Raw genomic sequence first — 16295 nt, 5'->3', positions numbered from 1 at the left:
AACGCGACAGCGTCTTGCAACGGTGCCAAGGAGTCCATAGAACGCCATCGCCCATTCGGTTCTACGCCTCGCTCGTCAGTAAATTGGTTTTTGAGGAAAGGAAATGTATCTGTCTCTCATTTGTCGGTGGACACCTAAACCTCGCGGGAAGGGAATGGAGGAGGATGAGAGTGAGTGAAGACACCGTATTCACTAGACGCGCCTTTGTTCATTCCAAACCATCGAGCAGGCATGGCGGAGTGGTCTTCACTTCCGGCCACCGCAGTGTTCGGACGTGCGATCATGGGCTCCGTAGGAGCGGCTTCAGCGGCCTTGTCTGGCCGCGGAAACAGGGTTACTGAACAGGAAAGTTCCTACCAGGTTGTTCTGCCAGGTCTGCCTACAGGGCGTTTTGTTTTAAACACCGTTTTTTTGCACGCGGACATCACGGCCCGTCCTTACCGGGTGGAAGATTTCCGAGACGCGTTAGCCCAGCATGCGCTGCTCCCTGACGTTATCGCCCTGGGGCCGTATCGCATGAGCCACGTCTGGGCTATCACAATGAAGGATGCCGATGCAGCGCGGAAGATTGCAGGCGTCGGTGAGCTGCTCGTGAAGGAACGCCGCTGCTTAGTGATCGACCCGACGAACCAGGACGTGCGCCTCAAGCTCCATTGGCTGCTCCATAACGTGCCCGACGAGGATGTGCGTGTCGCCCTTGCGCCGTATGGGAAGGTCGCAGAAGTGGCCCGGGAACGCTGGCGCGTGAAAGGCGTCTCAGAGAAGGGGTCGACCACAAGGCTTGTCACCCTGATGTTGAAGGCCGGTGTTAAACTTGACGATTTGCCTCACCAGCTGATCGTCGGAGGTGAGTTGGCACTTGTTGTGGTACCCGGAAGACCCCCTTTGTGTCTTCGCTGCCGAAGTACGGGCCACATTCGTCGGGAGTGCCGAGTCCCGCGTTGCGGAACCTGTCGGCGTTTTGGCCATGAAGTTTGGCCATGGCTTTTTGGCGTTTTGGCCAGTGTTCTCGCACTTATGCAAACATCGTAGGATCTGGGACCAGTGAAGATGCGTCCGAGCATCTGATGGATGAGGCGGACGCGGAAGAGGCAGCCAAAACAACTGGGCAACCAGTTGTGCAGGATGGACCTACGTTGACGCCTCTTCAAAAACAAGTGACGACGTCGACCAGTAAAGTAGCAGCTGCAGCATCAGTGGAGCATGGCTCTCAACAGGACGACAGTGGCCGGGAGACGGACGCGACGGAAGTCGCGTTCGACACCCCGAGTAGCGTGGAGAGTGATGACAACGTCGCCATGGACATAAGCAAGGAAGAGGCCGCTATGACAGCTGCGAAGCGGTCGCATGACGATAGCGTAGGCGAGAAGATGCCGCCTGATGGAGGCAATGATGAACCGCCGCCGAAGACATCGGGAGTCAGACGCTCGACGCTACGGCCACGGCCGCACTTTTCGGCCGACACGCGGCAGGCGGGTAAACCGCCTCCGTAGCTCTAGTGAGACCATGTTGGTGTGAATGTTACCTCTTTGTCGATAATCTTCAAGATGGTCCGGCAGCGGCGATGTGTCTGTGTCTGAAAAAAAAAATCGAGCTTGCTCCTCCGACGTGCTTCCAATCGCCACCGGACGTTACTTTGGGAAGCCGCATGGTCATGCGGACGCTGCGGACCTTCCACCGACGAAAGCCACACCGACCACGGAGGTAGGAACGCGACGGCCAGAAGCGTGTTTTCTCTCTCTATAACACATAGTATTTAAGCTGGACACACCACTTCGTGTAGCTACACTGAATGGCAGAGGGCTTGGAGCAAGAAGGCGGCAGTACCAGCTTCACCGCCTCCTTTTAGACAATGATCTAGACCTGATAGCAGTCCAAGAGTCTAAGATACAGTCAGACGAGCATGCCGGCCGCATGGTGGTTCCTTTTCAGGCAAATTTTTGTGTGTGCGTTTGCCATTCTGTAGGTGCATCTGGTGGATGCCTCTTATTTATACGCAACACTTTGGGTATATGCGTGGAGTCGGTTTTTTCTTGTGAAAGTGGCCGTCTTTTGGTTGTTGATTTCACCTTTTCGAAATTATGTTGGCGTGTTATTTGTGTATATGCTCCGAATGTGGAAAGAGAGCGTCAGAATTTTTTTGAATCCTTGGAGTCATGGTTCAAGTGCGACAAAATTTTGGTTGTTCTTGGGGACTTCAATTGCGTGTGCATGGCTGTTGACAGAGCTAAGTGCAGAAAATTTAGAGATAAGAGTGCTGAAATGCTGACCGCATTTGTTAGTGACTACAGCTTAGAGGATATTGGAAGTGTGTTCTTCACTGGGAGCTGTCCGGAATACACGCATTTTCAGCGCGATAGTCATGCGCGATTGGACAGAGTATATGTGTCAGTTGATCTTGTTCCCTTATGCTGTAGTTATCATGTACAACCAGTGACTTTCAGTGATCATTGTCTTGTGAGTGCCACTTTTGGAAAAAAGAGCAGGAAAGCACACTTTAACTGGCACTTGTGGAAACTGAATGCCAAACTTTTGGAGGATGAAGAATTCGTGATGAAAATTAAGGCTGATTTTGAGAACATTCTTATTGCCGAACCAGTTTCTTTTGCAATTGAATGGGAAAGATTCAAAGAGCAGGTGAAGATTAAAGCAATAGAAAGGAGCAGTGTGATTAGGTATAAAGAGAAAGAAAAAGAAAGAACCCTGCGCGCTGAACTGGAATGCTTGCTGAACATGGAAAGCACAGCTCCTGGAATGTTCACAAAAGAAATCAGAGATGTGAAATGCGAACTGCAACGCAATGACGCAGAAAAATATAAAGCTGCTGTCGTACGTGCAAGGTCCGAAAAATTTTTGGCAGGCGAAACGCCTACAAAGCGAGCGCTCGCGGACGAAAAACGGTACGCTTGCCAGAAAGAAATCAGAAAGATAAGATACGGAGACGCAATTACCAGCGATCCAGGAGATATTCAGAACGCCTTTGTGGACCACTTCACAGAACTTTTCAGTAACAAGCGCCAGACTTTAGAAGGTTTTCATGTAAACTTCTTACAATTGATGCCAACACTTGGCGATGAAATCAAGCAGTGCCTAGAGCTGCCCATTACTTTGCAGGAGATAGAAAAAGCAATAGACGACCTACCATCTGGGAAAGCCCCTGGGCCAGATGGGTTGAGTGCTATATTCTTCAAAACATTCAAACACTACGTCGCTCAACTTATGCTCAAAGTATTAACAGAAGCTTATGAAAATAATCAAGTTCCATTGTCTTTTACTACCTCCCACATTGTTTTAATTCCCAAGACTGATGACACGGAGAAACGTATGTTGGTGGGGTCCTATAGACCAATCAGCCTCACAAATGTGGATTACAAGGTGTTCGTGAAGATTTTAGCCAGCAGATTGCAAAGTGTAATCACCAAGTCAGTTGCGCCGCATCAAACCTGTGGCATCAAAGGTCGCAGCATTGCCACAAATATACATGTTGCACGAAGCGTATTAGAATGCGTTGACGCGCTTGGCAGTCAAGTAGCTATGATGCAGCTAGATTTAGCAAAAGCTTTCGACCCTGTTTCTCATGACATTCTTTTCTCCATTCTAGAGCATGCCAACCTGGGTAACGTAATAGTAGAAGGGGTAAAAATGGCTTACGCAAATTGTACGACGAGAATTATAGTTAACGGCGAACTTACCAACAGCCTCATAGTACGCTCGTCGGTGAGACAAGGATGCCCGCTCTCTCCCCTGCTTTTTGCAGTATATCTCGAGCCGTTGTGCTTGGCCATTCTTAACAGTGACTGCATTTCTGGATTCAAGCTTCAGGCAACCGAAGTGAAAATCCTTGCATACGCGGACGACATAGCGGTATTTTGCACAAACAGAGACATCATTCGTGAAGCTACGAATGTGGTCGAAAAGTTCTGCGACCAAACTGGATATCAGATAAACTGGGGAAAAAGCTCAGGATATTGGCATGGGGAATGGTATATTTCACCAGATTTTTTTTCTCGACTGCAATGGACTGACCTACCGAAGCGGTACCTTGGGGTGCCCCTAAAAAGTTATCGCGATCCCAGCACACACTGGAACGAGGAGACGTTAAAGGCAAGAGAGAAAGCGGACGCGTGGCAAGGAAGGCAGCTGTCAATCTTTTCACGTGCCTTTGTGTGCAATGTTTTCTTGATTTCTAAGATATGGTACGTGATGAATGTGCTCTGTGCGTCGCGCAGCAATATTCAAAAAATCCATCGAGTGTTTGCAGTTTTTCTTTGGGCGTCGACCTGGGAGGAAACCAGGCGAACAAACTTGTTTATTTCAGTCAAAAGCGGTGGCGTTGGACTGGTTCATTTGTTTTTGCGTCAAGTGGTGTCACCCTTTATTTTCCTTCGTGATCAAAATCACATATTTTTGCGAACTGTTATGCAAATGCGGTTGCAAAGGCTGCTCCCCGGAATCATTGTGTCATCGTGTGAAAGCATGTGTGGTGCTGTAAACGGATATTTGCGTGAGGTTGTCCTTTCCTTCAGGTTGTTGGAAGTACGTTTCTCACTAGAATACCTGTATAACGTTCCCAAAAAGAAGCTGTATAAGGATCAGGTTGATATTATGCTGCCGCCACCTTTGTATCGTGCGCCTTACCGTGGAGGGCCAGGGCAGGATATTTTAAAACGGGTGAAAATGATGCCGGTCCGGCCGACAGTGAAAACATTCTTTTTCAAATTGCACTCTAATACACTACCCGTTAAAACTTGGCTCCATGAAAAAGGAATATTTGTCCCATGGACAACAAATTGCCTGTTATGTAAGCAGCCGGAGACAATGGAACATGTTTTCCTAGACTGCTGGGACGCCATACTTTTCTGGGATGTCCTGCAGAGAACCATCAAGAAAGAACTACCACTGCACCCTTATGGGATCAGATTTCTACCCGTTGATCGCAAAGAGGTACCCTATGACTTATTAATGCTTCTTGGCCTCCACAGCTTGTGGAAAACGCGAATGCAAGTAAGGCATGCTGATATAAACACTCGTAGTACACGTGAGAACTTCGTTGAAAGTGCTGTTTATCTGCGGGAATGTTACCAGGCGCAGCGTGACCCACCCCAGTGGGTAACACTTCTAGATGATCTAGTGAAACTTAAGAAATTTTAACTTCACCCGTATCAGCTCAAGTGTAGCTGAAGTTGTCTTATTGTTTTCATGTCAATCTCGAAAATAAAGAAAAAAAAGCAGGCATGGCGGAGTGGGTAGCATGCTCGTCTCTCACGCCGAACACCGGGGTTCGATTCCTGAGCTCGACCAATTTCTTAATCGGTTTTATATTTTATATGGTCTGACTAGTAAAGCTAATTAGGCTAATTGGGTAACTAAGCAATTAACTAAGCTCAGTCCCACTTACTTGGAGCATCACTATACGATCCCTTCAATTGGTTGCATGGTTACTAGCCAAAGTACAATTGGCCCGGTTTGAAATTCGCGCACTGTAACGTCACGACCGTTTCCACCAATTGAAAAGCGTGACATTTTCTGTCGACAACTGCTGCTTGCAACGATGAGACATTAAAGGCTTCCGCCTTAATACAGGAGGTGCACAATGCGTAAAAGACTCACACTCTTTCTGCCTAGAGCTGGGTTTTCGGCGTTCAAGTCCTTCTCAAAGCAAGTTTAGAACTGCGTCACTAAATAACCAGTGTACCCGCTAGACACCATCACGTATGTTGAAAAGTTCGTTGCCTACCTGTTGCGCCCCGTACTGTTTGTCTGAGCACCACGCCCCCGGTCTCTAAAGTTTTTACTGTGGCGCCATCAAGTGGCAACCACGAGGAACAAGGCTGCACAATGTGCTTGCTTTTCTCCTTTTTTTATTTATCACTGCCCGCCTCCTTTTGGTAGCCAAAGCAGGAGCGCGTGTATGACGTGTACAAATACATGGTCTATAACAGATAACAAACAACAAGAAAGGCAAGGAAATGGGCATACAGTCAAATTTCTGCGGAAGAAGTCAGCCCACAAACAGAAAGAAAAAAGCGCCGCAGTTACATGCAGGGCAGGAAGCATAAAAAATCGTTCCAATAACGAAGCGAAGTACATAAAACTTACTGGCTTCATCTTACTGCAGATAAAAATGATTCGGGTGATGATAGGGTGGCCACATCACGAGTAAACAATTCTAATAGGCTATCGTACTTGAAAAGAACATCTCGTACGCACTTGTTCTGACTGAGGGACTGCAATTGTTTTGTCATATTGTGTTATACTGCATATAAGCCTGAAATTCTTTTTTTGAATGATAATTGACGGTGGTAAAGAACATTATCAAATGATGCATTTTTCCGGAATATTCAAAGGTAGGCAAACCCGAGCGGCTGAGAAGTTGATAACGATACCTGTTTTCATGACATATAAATCGCAGGGTTTTTTTATCACCCCTCTTCATCCCCCCCCCCCCCCCCCCCCGCAAGATTTCTGGCGTCCCCTTTTCCTATGCGGATACCATTCCAAATCTACACGGCGTTGTGGGCAAGTGCTGTAGAGATACCTAATACAATCTAATTAAACACACCAAAACGGAGCCTCAAGGTGATAAAAAAATTATGGGGCCGCTTAACGCAACTTAAGTGGGCAATGCGATAGCTATGTGCGCTGCGTCCATTGCACACGGATAGAATTTTGTGAGAACGGCGACATCAAAAGTACACAGATTGGCAAGCACGGCAGTGTAGACTGGAACATCAGATTGGCAGTTAAACACGCGGGATGTGGAGCTGCTTCCAATGTTACTAGATTAATTTTTTTTTTTTTGCGGCGATGGTGTAGTCGTCTAATGCAGGGGCCACTGAAGCCGTTCTATAAGTGCCACCGCGAGTTCGAAACCCATTCCCAGCCATGAAGTCTTCATTTTATCTGTTTACCCCCCTCCTCCCCCCCCCCTTGTTCTACCTGACACGCCCTCGCTAAGCTTGCCCTCTCCTATAGTGATGTCGATACTGCCGCAGCGTCCCAGCTCCTTCGGAGGTGATGGGTTTTGAAATTTAGCTCTATCCTGTGATCGGTTCTTTGATGCCACGTGACCTTAATGACTGCACAACTCTCTCCATCAATCACTGAATTCTGTGACACAAAACGCCAGGGTTTTGCATCCACGTCAGCTTAAATAGTACCGCTTAAGTGAGACAAGAAATACCAAGCTGAACCTAAGTATTTATTACATGCAACGTGGGATATGTACTGCTCACAAAAACAGGAATCCCACTTGAACCTTTGGCTTATGTGTACGGCTTTTGATCCCATGGACAGTGGATAAAATTGCGGCTGCAGCGTCCACATTTAGTTCAAGCGAAAAGCAACGACGCCTATTTACTGTGTTGTGTTGCCACACGGTAAACTTGCATATGCAGTCCGAGTTTTTCTGAAGCCTACAATACAGCGACCCTGTCAACTATCTGTAAACTTGATGCCGCTTGTTACATACGACAAAACGGCAAAACACTATCCAGAGTGTCCTGGCTAAGATCGACCAATATTTGTAATGCAGACTGAAAGGCAGTGAATCTTGTCAGCAGCTATGCAAAGTGCTCGCTGGTATAATTTTTTTATTTCGCTTACTTTAACAATTACTACACAATAATTATTTAACTTCTTAAATGCTACTCCAAACGCTCAAGCGTTACTAGTAAATTTGCCCAGCACCATCAGAATGGCCCAACCATGTTCTTGCGACTAAGTACCCTTAGCATAGCTTTTTCTACTGCACAAAAAAAAAGGCCAGCGAAATTTAATCAATAGCGCATAACAACGCGCTCCCCGCGCCACGATGTGCCATCATTACAGCGCTCTCGTATGCGGCTTCGTAAAGTGTCCGTCTTTTGTGCTTTCTTAGCTGCGTAGGAAGTAGCTTCGCAGTGGGCCTGGTTCCGAGATAAGCGCCAGCAGATGCAGACTGTAGAGGAAAGGCTGCGCAAAGACAGTACACTTGGTGGTAAACGCTCAATTATGCTGGAAGAATGCACTCAGGAGTACAGTGAAAATATCGTCTATTTGCAGTTATACAGCGCGACAGTAACGAGCAGCGATGCGCATTAACGTGAAGGAAAGCAATCGGTAAATGCATCGTTTCTTACGAAAGAAAAGAATGACGACATAGCTATGACTTGGCGTTTGCTGTTTTTTGTCGTGGGTAGGGCACTTTTAATTTCATTCTACGTCATTTTGCACGAACCTCTGTAACAGACATGGGTTCCACGGAGCCTTAAGCAGCGATGTTTGCATGGAGAGTGTGCACGGATCCCCCGCATTTTGTAGCAATCAACAAAGGTACCTGTGAACACGAGGTTGCTGATGAGACTACGGGGTATCTCGTTGCAGTGTTTCGCAATTTCAGCCTTCAGGCTTGTGGCGTAGTTGTCAGGATGCAGTAGACATGGTGATTCAGATAAGCCTTCAGAAATCTAAAAGATTGATGTCAGGTAACGTTGCTGGCCAGACCACTGTTCATTCCACCCGGTCGACTGGTTTTGAAAGCTCCTTCAAGCCAAGCTCATGCAAGGCATTTATTTTTGACGGCAGGATTCGGTAAAACGGTCGCTTCGTCGTAAATGTGTCGCTTTCCTACTCAATTTTAGGCCCAAGCATTCGTTCAGAGGGCGGGTCTCACCAGGGGTTGGAGGTGCTCTTCCAACTCTGCGCTTACCAGATATGCGGGGTTTTCAACAGAGCGTCCGAATTTTCAGCACCTCTTCATTCGTACATACCTAGTTTCACTTTCACAGTTGTTCGTAGTATCTGAAATACAGTCTTCAGTGCCTAATGCAGATTTTGATGGTAGCACTACCCAGATTCTAAATAAGCGAGCGTTCGTTATAATGCGGTTGTTATGAGCGGGCTCTGCTGTATATCTACGGCATAAAGTATTCTCAATGGGTGCGTGTACGGCGCGCGTAAGGTAAGAGTGACGGTACAGCGATGCCTGCAAAGGGCGAAAGTGCGGGCGTGCGCCGTAAGGAGTTCCAAAACGTACTTTTGACACACTTTCCCATGTACCCCAATTTTCTGTTCGCCACTGTACTTAACAGCTTCGCGGCGGCGATAGCAACAAGTGCATTTTGCTGTCCTCGAAGAACAAATGACCTCTGCTCTCAGGCGCGCTAAATTTAAGAGAGAGAGAGAGAGAGAGAAAAGGACGGAAAGGCAGGGAGGTTAACCAGGCGATGCGCAGTTGGCTACCCTACACTTGGGGAGGGGAACAAAGGGGAAAAAAGGAAAAAGAGCAGCAATGAAATGAGTTTAAAGCTCACAGTAGACTTTCTAGGTGAGGTGCAAAACGTAATGGCTACAATTTCGCGCCATGTACAACCAGCAGCGCATAACTGTTATTATCTTCGCAGCAATATTGCTACGGGTCGACTCAGAGAAGATGAGGCAGACGAAGTGAGAGGGCGCTTGGCGCGTGCTCGGGCTCCTGTGGAGTGGCCTGTGTTTTGGCATCCGGTGCGCCCTGTGCTTGTGTTCTGTTCAGCGTGAGTGCACCAGTGTTCTGCGTGGTGTGAACGCCTCCTGCCACGTAACATCTTGGTGGAGGTGAGGACTTTCCGCTTCCTCTCGTTCTGGCCTATTCCATCACGGAGCTTCGCAGCGGTCGCTACACCGAGACCGCTACAATGACGCAGCCCGGTGACTCGCCAAGTCCCACTGCCACTACATTCATGGTCATGGCTCATCCCCGTGACCCCGACATCTTTTCCGGTGCCTCAACTTAAAACGTCGAGAGATGGATCTCGATGTACGAACGTGTCAGCACCCTTAACAGGTGGGACCCCACCGTCATGCTGGCAAACGTAATTTTCTGTTTATCTGGCATAGCAAGGCAATGGTACGACACCCACGAGGACGAATTAACGAGTTGGGACATCTTCAAGGAAAAGCTTCGCGCTCTCTTCGGACCTCCAGATGCTTCGAAGCTCGCAGCCCAAAAACACCTTGAGTCGCGTGCTCAGTCCTCCAGTCAAGGTTACGTCACGTACATACAAGACGTCCTTGCCTTATGCCACCAGGTTGACAACTCCATGTCGGAAACCAAAAAGGTGGGCCACATCCTAAACGGGATCGCGGACGACGCTTTCTATTTGCTTCTGTGCAAAGGATGTGATACCGTGGATGCCGTTATTAAGGAGTGCCGTCTCTTCGAGCAAGTCAAGAGCCGGCGCATATTTCCACAGTTTGAACGACTTCCCCATACGGCCGCCACATCTTCGTGTGTTTTCCAGCAGCCACCACCTAGCCCACCTCCCACTTCGCCTCTCAACATCACCGACGTAGTCACCCAGATCGTTCGCCGCGAAATGGAGGCCTGTGCACCTGCGGCCCCTCAACCTACCACCCCCAGTCACCCCTTGCCCGATGTGTCCAGCAGAGTGGCGGACGCCTGATGATAGCCCAATATGTTTCAACTGTTCCTGTGTCGGCCACATTTCCCGGCACTGCCGCAATAGATGGTTTCCGACTCCTCGCACCGAGCTTTCCTATGCCAACCGTTCATATATGCCCCCCCCCCCCCCCCCCCCACGTTTTCCGCCCCGACCCCCTCATGACCAATCAGATTCGGCCAATGATCTCGCCAGCTCCGGACCGCGTCGTTCTTCCCGCTCTCCATCTCCACGAGGCCGTCGTTTCCGATCCCCGCAGCCCCTTCGATCCTCGGCTGCAGCCTCATACGACCGTTTTGACTTAGAAAACTAGCTGATGCAGCTCCCGGAGGTGACGCTGCATCCACGACCAGGCCCGCAAATCCTCTACAGACCTCCCACTTGAACCAACTAGACGTATGTGTTGATGGTGTCCCCGTGCGTGCGCTTGTCGACACTGGTGCGCATATCTCTGTCATGAGTGCACAACTTCGTCGTCGTTTACGTAAAGTTCTCACGCCGGCTCGGTCTCGAGTGCGTGTCGCGGACGGCGGAACAGTTAAGGCGCGTTTATAGTCCGACGTGGTCGGCGCGCGCAAGCGTCGCTCGCGGTCAGCCACGCTACGCTGGTTTCGCTACGCCAGACAAAATGCGAAAGACCAGATTTTTGAGCCTCTCCTGGGCGCGGCCATTTTGCACCGACTGGCGCGCCGCGGTGCGGGCGTTTCTTTGGGGACTGCGGGGCTGCGGCAGTTCCGCGGCCGCGCCTGCATATAGCCGCGCTTCGGGCGCTAAAAAAACATTGTCGAGCATACTTCCGCTGCGTGGCTGTGTTGCAGGAAGTATTTACGTTATCAAAGCGATAACATTGACGCGTTTTAATGACATTTAGTTTGACATTCAGGTTAATTGTGCCGGCGCTTAGAACGCGCTCGTGCTTAATCGAATTCCGTCTTGGTGCTCCACCGCAAAGAAACTTTTTATTCAATAGCAAGAATTAGGTGTGCGGCTAGTATGCAGTTCCAATTCCCATGCACTCTTATTCCTTCCTGCCGGCCATAAAGCCCCCCCCCCTTCCACAAACGGCTTTCTTGTCGCCGCGCCAGTTTATCAACAAATTACCGCTGTGAGCTCAACTGAGTCGCAGCGCCAACAGAAAACAAGTTTTGTCATGGTTTATGCAACCTGGTGCATAAAAACGTACTTCCGCTTAATTTATAAAAGCTTGAATAGATATGAGCAGCTAATCCAGCTTTCACTAATTCTGAGGTCCGAAGTCGCGTTATTTTATTCAGGAGCTCTCGCCGCGTGTGAGAGCGTTGCGTAGGCGTTTGGCTACGTGTGGAAAATGTAATGAAATCGCGCATATTTTCCTATGAATAATGTAGATACCGCACCGCTGCGGTGGCTCAGTGGTTACGGCTCTCTGCTCTGGCCCAAAAGACGCGGGTTCGATCCCGGCCGCGGCGGCCGAATTTCGAAGGAGGCGAAATTCTAGAGGCCCGTGTACTTTGCGATGTCAGTGCACGTTAAAGAACCCCAGGTGGTCGAAATTTCCGGAGCCCTTCACTACGGCGTCCCTCATAGCCTGAGTCGTTTTGGGACGTAAAACCTTAATAAACCAAACCAAGCTAAGGTAGATACCAACAGCAGAAAGATACTACAGATAAACCTTTACCCCCCAGATACCTCTGACATGCGTGCGGAAAAAGCAGCTGAAATCGGTAGCGGTCGTGCTTACAATCCTGTGCATGAAATGTTCTTAATGGGAACAAGAGCAAGCTCAGCGCAAGGATGCTGAACACGTACTGGTGATCGAAAACGCGCTCCGTCGGGACAACCTTCAGTCTGCAGCTCGCCTATCCAGTTACTACTCCACTGAGTCAAGTCAATAGATCTACATTCTGATGCATAATATTATCATAGATGATATCGCACGTAAAAGGCGACAACAAACGACACGACAGCGCAGAAATCTGCTTCGAAGTGCCGGTTTCCAGTCCGTACACTACCTGGTCGACTACCCTCGGATGTCACGTTAACGAGTAACTGCGCACAAGATAACCGCAGCACTGTCTGGAAGAGGGCAAATGTGAGTAGTGACGCACAGCACACACCCTCATACGTTAGCTGATGGAGCACAAAACGGCAGAAGCGAACACGTAAACATGCGTTCTATGCGCGGCGCCGGCGCGACCCGCAGTCCCCCGGGCCGCGCGCGCCGACAGATGGCGACTGGCGTTGAGAGTAGGCGCGCGTCCGCAGCCTGCGTGCGAGGGTAAAAAAATCTGGTCTATAGACCAGATTTTTTTACCCTCGCACGCAGGCTGCGGACATAGACCAGATTTTTTTACCCTCGCACGCAGGCTGCGGACGCGCGCCTACTCTCGACGCCAGTCGCCATCTGTCGGCGCGCGCGGCCCGGGGGACTGCGGGTCGCGCCGGCGCCGCGCATAGAACGCATGTTTACGTGTTCGCTTCTGCCGTTTTGTGCTCCATCAGCTAACGTATGAGCGTGTGTGCTGTGCGTCACTACTCACATTTGCCCTCTTCCAGACAGTGCTGCGGTTATCTTGTGCGCAGTTACTCGTTAACGTGACATCCGAGGGTAGTCGACCAGGTAGTGTACGGACTGGAAACCGGCACTTCGAAGCAGATTTCTGCGCTGTCGTGTCGTTTGTTGTCGCCTTTTACGTGCGATATCATCTATGATAATATTATGCATCAGAATGTAGATCTATTGACTTGACTCAGTGGAGTAGTAACTGGATAGGCGAGCTGCAGACTGAAGGTTGTCCCGACGCAGCGCGTGTTTTCGATCACCAGTACGTGTTCAGCATCCTTGCGCTGAGCTTGCTCTTGTTCCCATTAAGAACATTTCATGCACAGGATTGTAAGCACGACCGCTACCGATTTCAGCTGCTTTTTCCGCACGCATGTCAGAGGTATCTGGGGGGTTAAGGTTTATCTATAGTATCTTTCTGCTGTTGGTATCTACCTTAGCTTGGTTTGGTTTATTAAGGTTTTACGTCCCAAAGCGACTCAGGCTATGAGGGACGCCGTAGTGAAGGGCTCCGGAAATTTCGACCACCTGGGGTTCTTTAACGTGCACTGACATCGCACAGTACACGGGCCTCTAGAATTTCGCCTCCTTCGAAATTCGGCCGCGGCGGCCGGGATCGAACCCGCGTCTTTTGGGCCAGAGCAGAGAGCCGTAGCCACTGAGCCACCGCAGCGGTGCGGTATCTACATTATTCATAGGAAAATATGCGCGATTTCATTACATTTTCCATACTTAGCCAAACGCCTACGCAACGCTCTCACACGCGGCGAGAGCTCCTGAATAAAATAACGCGACTTCGGACCTCAGAATTAGTGAAAGCTGGATTAGCTGCTCATATCTATTCAAGCTTTTATAAATTAAGCGGAAGTACGTTTTTATGCACCAGGTTGCATAAACCATGACAAAATTTGTTTTCTGTTGGCGCTGCGACTCAGTTGAGCTCACAGCGGTAATTTGTTGATAATCTGGCGCGGCGACAAGAAAGCCGTTTGTGGAAGGGGGGGGGGGCTTTATGGCCGGCAGGAAGGAATAAGAGTGCATGGGAATTGGAACTGCATACTAACCGCACACCTAATTCTTGATATTGATAAAAAGTTTCTTTGCGGTGGAGCACCAAGACGGAATTCGATTAAGCACGAGCGCGTTCTAAGCGCCGGCACAATTAACCTGAATGTCAAACTAAATGTCATTAAAACGCGTCAGTGTTATCGCTTTGATAACGTAAATACTTCCTGCAACACAGCCACGCAGCGGAAGTATGCTCGACAATGTTTTTTTAGCGCCCGAAGCGCGGCTATATGCAGGCGCGGCCGCGGAACTGCCGCAGCCCCGCAGTCCCCAACGAAACGCCCGCACCGCGGCGCGCCAGTCGGTGCAAAATGGCCGCGCCCAGGAGAGGCTCAAAAATCTGGTCTATACTTCGGCGCTGCGCGCCGTCGGCGGCACTCTTCGGAGCATGCGCAGAACGATCGCAGACCCGCGCGCCAATTTCCGACCCGCGGGCCGTCTGCATTCCGTTCGCGCATTTTTCTTCGGCGGCTCATCCGTTTCGCTCCATCCACGGCATCGCGGCTACTACTAACCATGGCTAGGATGTTATCTGCACGACAGAAACTTGCTCTCGCGTTATTAGTACGCCGCCTGCGGCGAAAGCGCAGGCGCTCGATGTATGTGAGAGAGATTTTCTCTGAGCGGAAAAGCACAGGCGAGTACCACCAGCTTGTTCAAGAACTGCGGCAGAAGGACCCAGAGTACCATCTCAAGTACTTCAGGTAACCATACCGCACAAAGGGTGCGTTTTATTCTTGAGTAGATTTTAGCTCGAGGTGAAGTATGTGAGCAGCTTTTTATTTCTATAAAAATGCACGAAGGAAAATGGAGCCCTGTTTTATGCTTTAGGGCCGAATGCTTTCACACTATGTAATGCTGTTTGGCCCATTTTAAAAATATGGCTGTACTGTATGTAACCTGTCGAAATGGGATTTGGTGTTGCTTTGAACATGCTTAGTGCATGCTTGAAAGCCGTTATGTACAACGACCTCCCGCGCAGGATGACCAAGGCCTCGTTTGATAAACTCCTGAGCCTTGTCCATGACCGCATCCTCCATCCGCCTAACCACAAGAACCCGATCAGCCCAGGAGAAAGGCTGGCAGTCACGTTGCGGTAAATATTTTGGCTTTTAGTTGTGTTCAATAGTCTATTTACCGAGATCCACTTGTTTTTATCTGTCATCATGCTCTACCTACGAGGTTATCGTGTGTTTATCGCTGTGAATAGTATTTCCTAGATCTCCAGATGAAAGTAAGCACATAACCTCCTGATAAGGTTTAGAAAATTTTTATTCTTTTGATCTCTCTTGTTTTTATGCAGTGAAATAGCAGGGAAAACAATGCTGTGTCGTCTGACCACTTCTCGCGCTGGTCTTTCCAAACGCACATTTTCTTTCCACCTGCATACCGCGCATTTCATTCTTTTCCGTGAAAAAACAGCACGTCACAAATGACTGAACGCTTGAACATAGCTGAAGACAGCTGCGTCGTCACCCCCTCCAGCTTAATCGTATATTAAAACTCCTTTTCAACTGAGTGACACTTTACGTGCGTGCTACCCGAGTCCCAATTCTGTTTCTGGGAACGAACAGCACTGTTGCATTATGATTCAATTTTTATGTTTGTACCCGTCCCAGGTTTCTGGCAACCGGCGGCTCTATGATCGACATTGCTATGAGCTATCGCATGCATGTAAGCACGGTCTCCGGCATTCTGAAAGAGACTCTGCCTGCCATTTGGGACTGCCTTTCCCCAATTGTGCTGCGACAGCCGACCTCAGAAGAATGGCAGCTCATCAGAGAGGGGTTCGACACCAAATGGAACTTTCCCAATTGTGTAGGGTGCATAGATGGCAAACACTTCGCTATTACGTGCCCTGATGAGAGTGGTTCGGAGTATTATAACTACAAGGGTTTTTACTCGTTACTGATGCTGGCGGTCGCAGACGCAAATTACCGCTTCACACTGGTTGATATTGGTGCCAAGGGCCGACTCTCTGATGGCTCTTTCTTTCGAGAAAGCCCCATCAGAAAGAGCTTTGAGGAGAACACACTTAACTTGCCTTCGGGGCATAACGGGTGGCCACTGTGCATCGTGGGAGATGCAGCATTTCCCCTGCAGCCTTACTTAATGCGCCCTTACCCCGGCAGGCAACTTAATGACACAAAACGGGTGTTCAACTATAGGCTGTCAAGGGCACGTCGTTGCGTTGAGAACGCATTTGGAATTTTGGTTTCACGTTGGCGCTGCTTCCTAGGAACCGTTAGTGGTGATGTGGAGTT

At 49.2% G+C, this 16295-nt stretch overlaps 1 protein-coding gene across 1 annotated transcript in view; it reads left to right on the top strand.

Moving 5' to 3' along the window:
* Positions 1-234: 234 nt before the first annotated feature.
* Positions 235-16295, top strand: part of LOC149337618 (uncharacterized) — a 34496-nt gene continuing 18435 nt past the window's right edge. The window contains exons 1-2 of the mRNA XM_089553470.1: positions 235-972; positions 1005-1704. Of these exons, the coding sequence (XP_089409596.1) occupies positions 283-972; positions 1005-1493 (1179 nt within the window). The 5' untranslated portion in view covers positions 235-282 and the 3' untranslated portion in view covers positions 1494-1704. The remainder of the gene's footprint in view (positions 973-1004; positions 1705-16295) is intronic.

This window comes from Amblyomma mixtum, chromosome 7 (genome assembly GCF_055824585.1).
Source record: "Amblyomma mixtum isolate Tamu chromosome 7, ASM5582458v1, whole genome shotgun sequence".
In the NCBI taxonomy this organism is placed as follows: domain Eukaryota; kingdom Metazoa; phylum Arthropoda; class Arachnida; order Ixodida; family Ixodidae; genus Amblyomma; species Amblyomma mixtum.
The sequence above is the reverse complement of the archived record's forward strand: the minus strand, read 5'-3'. Positions and strand labels throughout refer to the sequence as shown.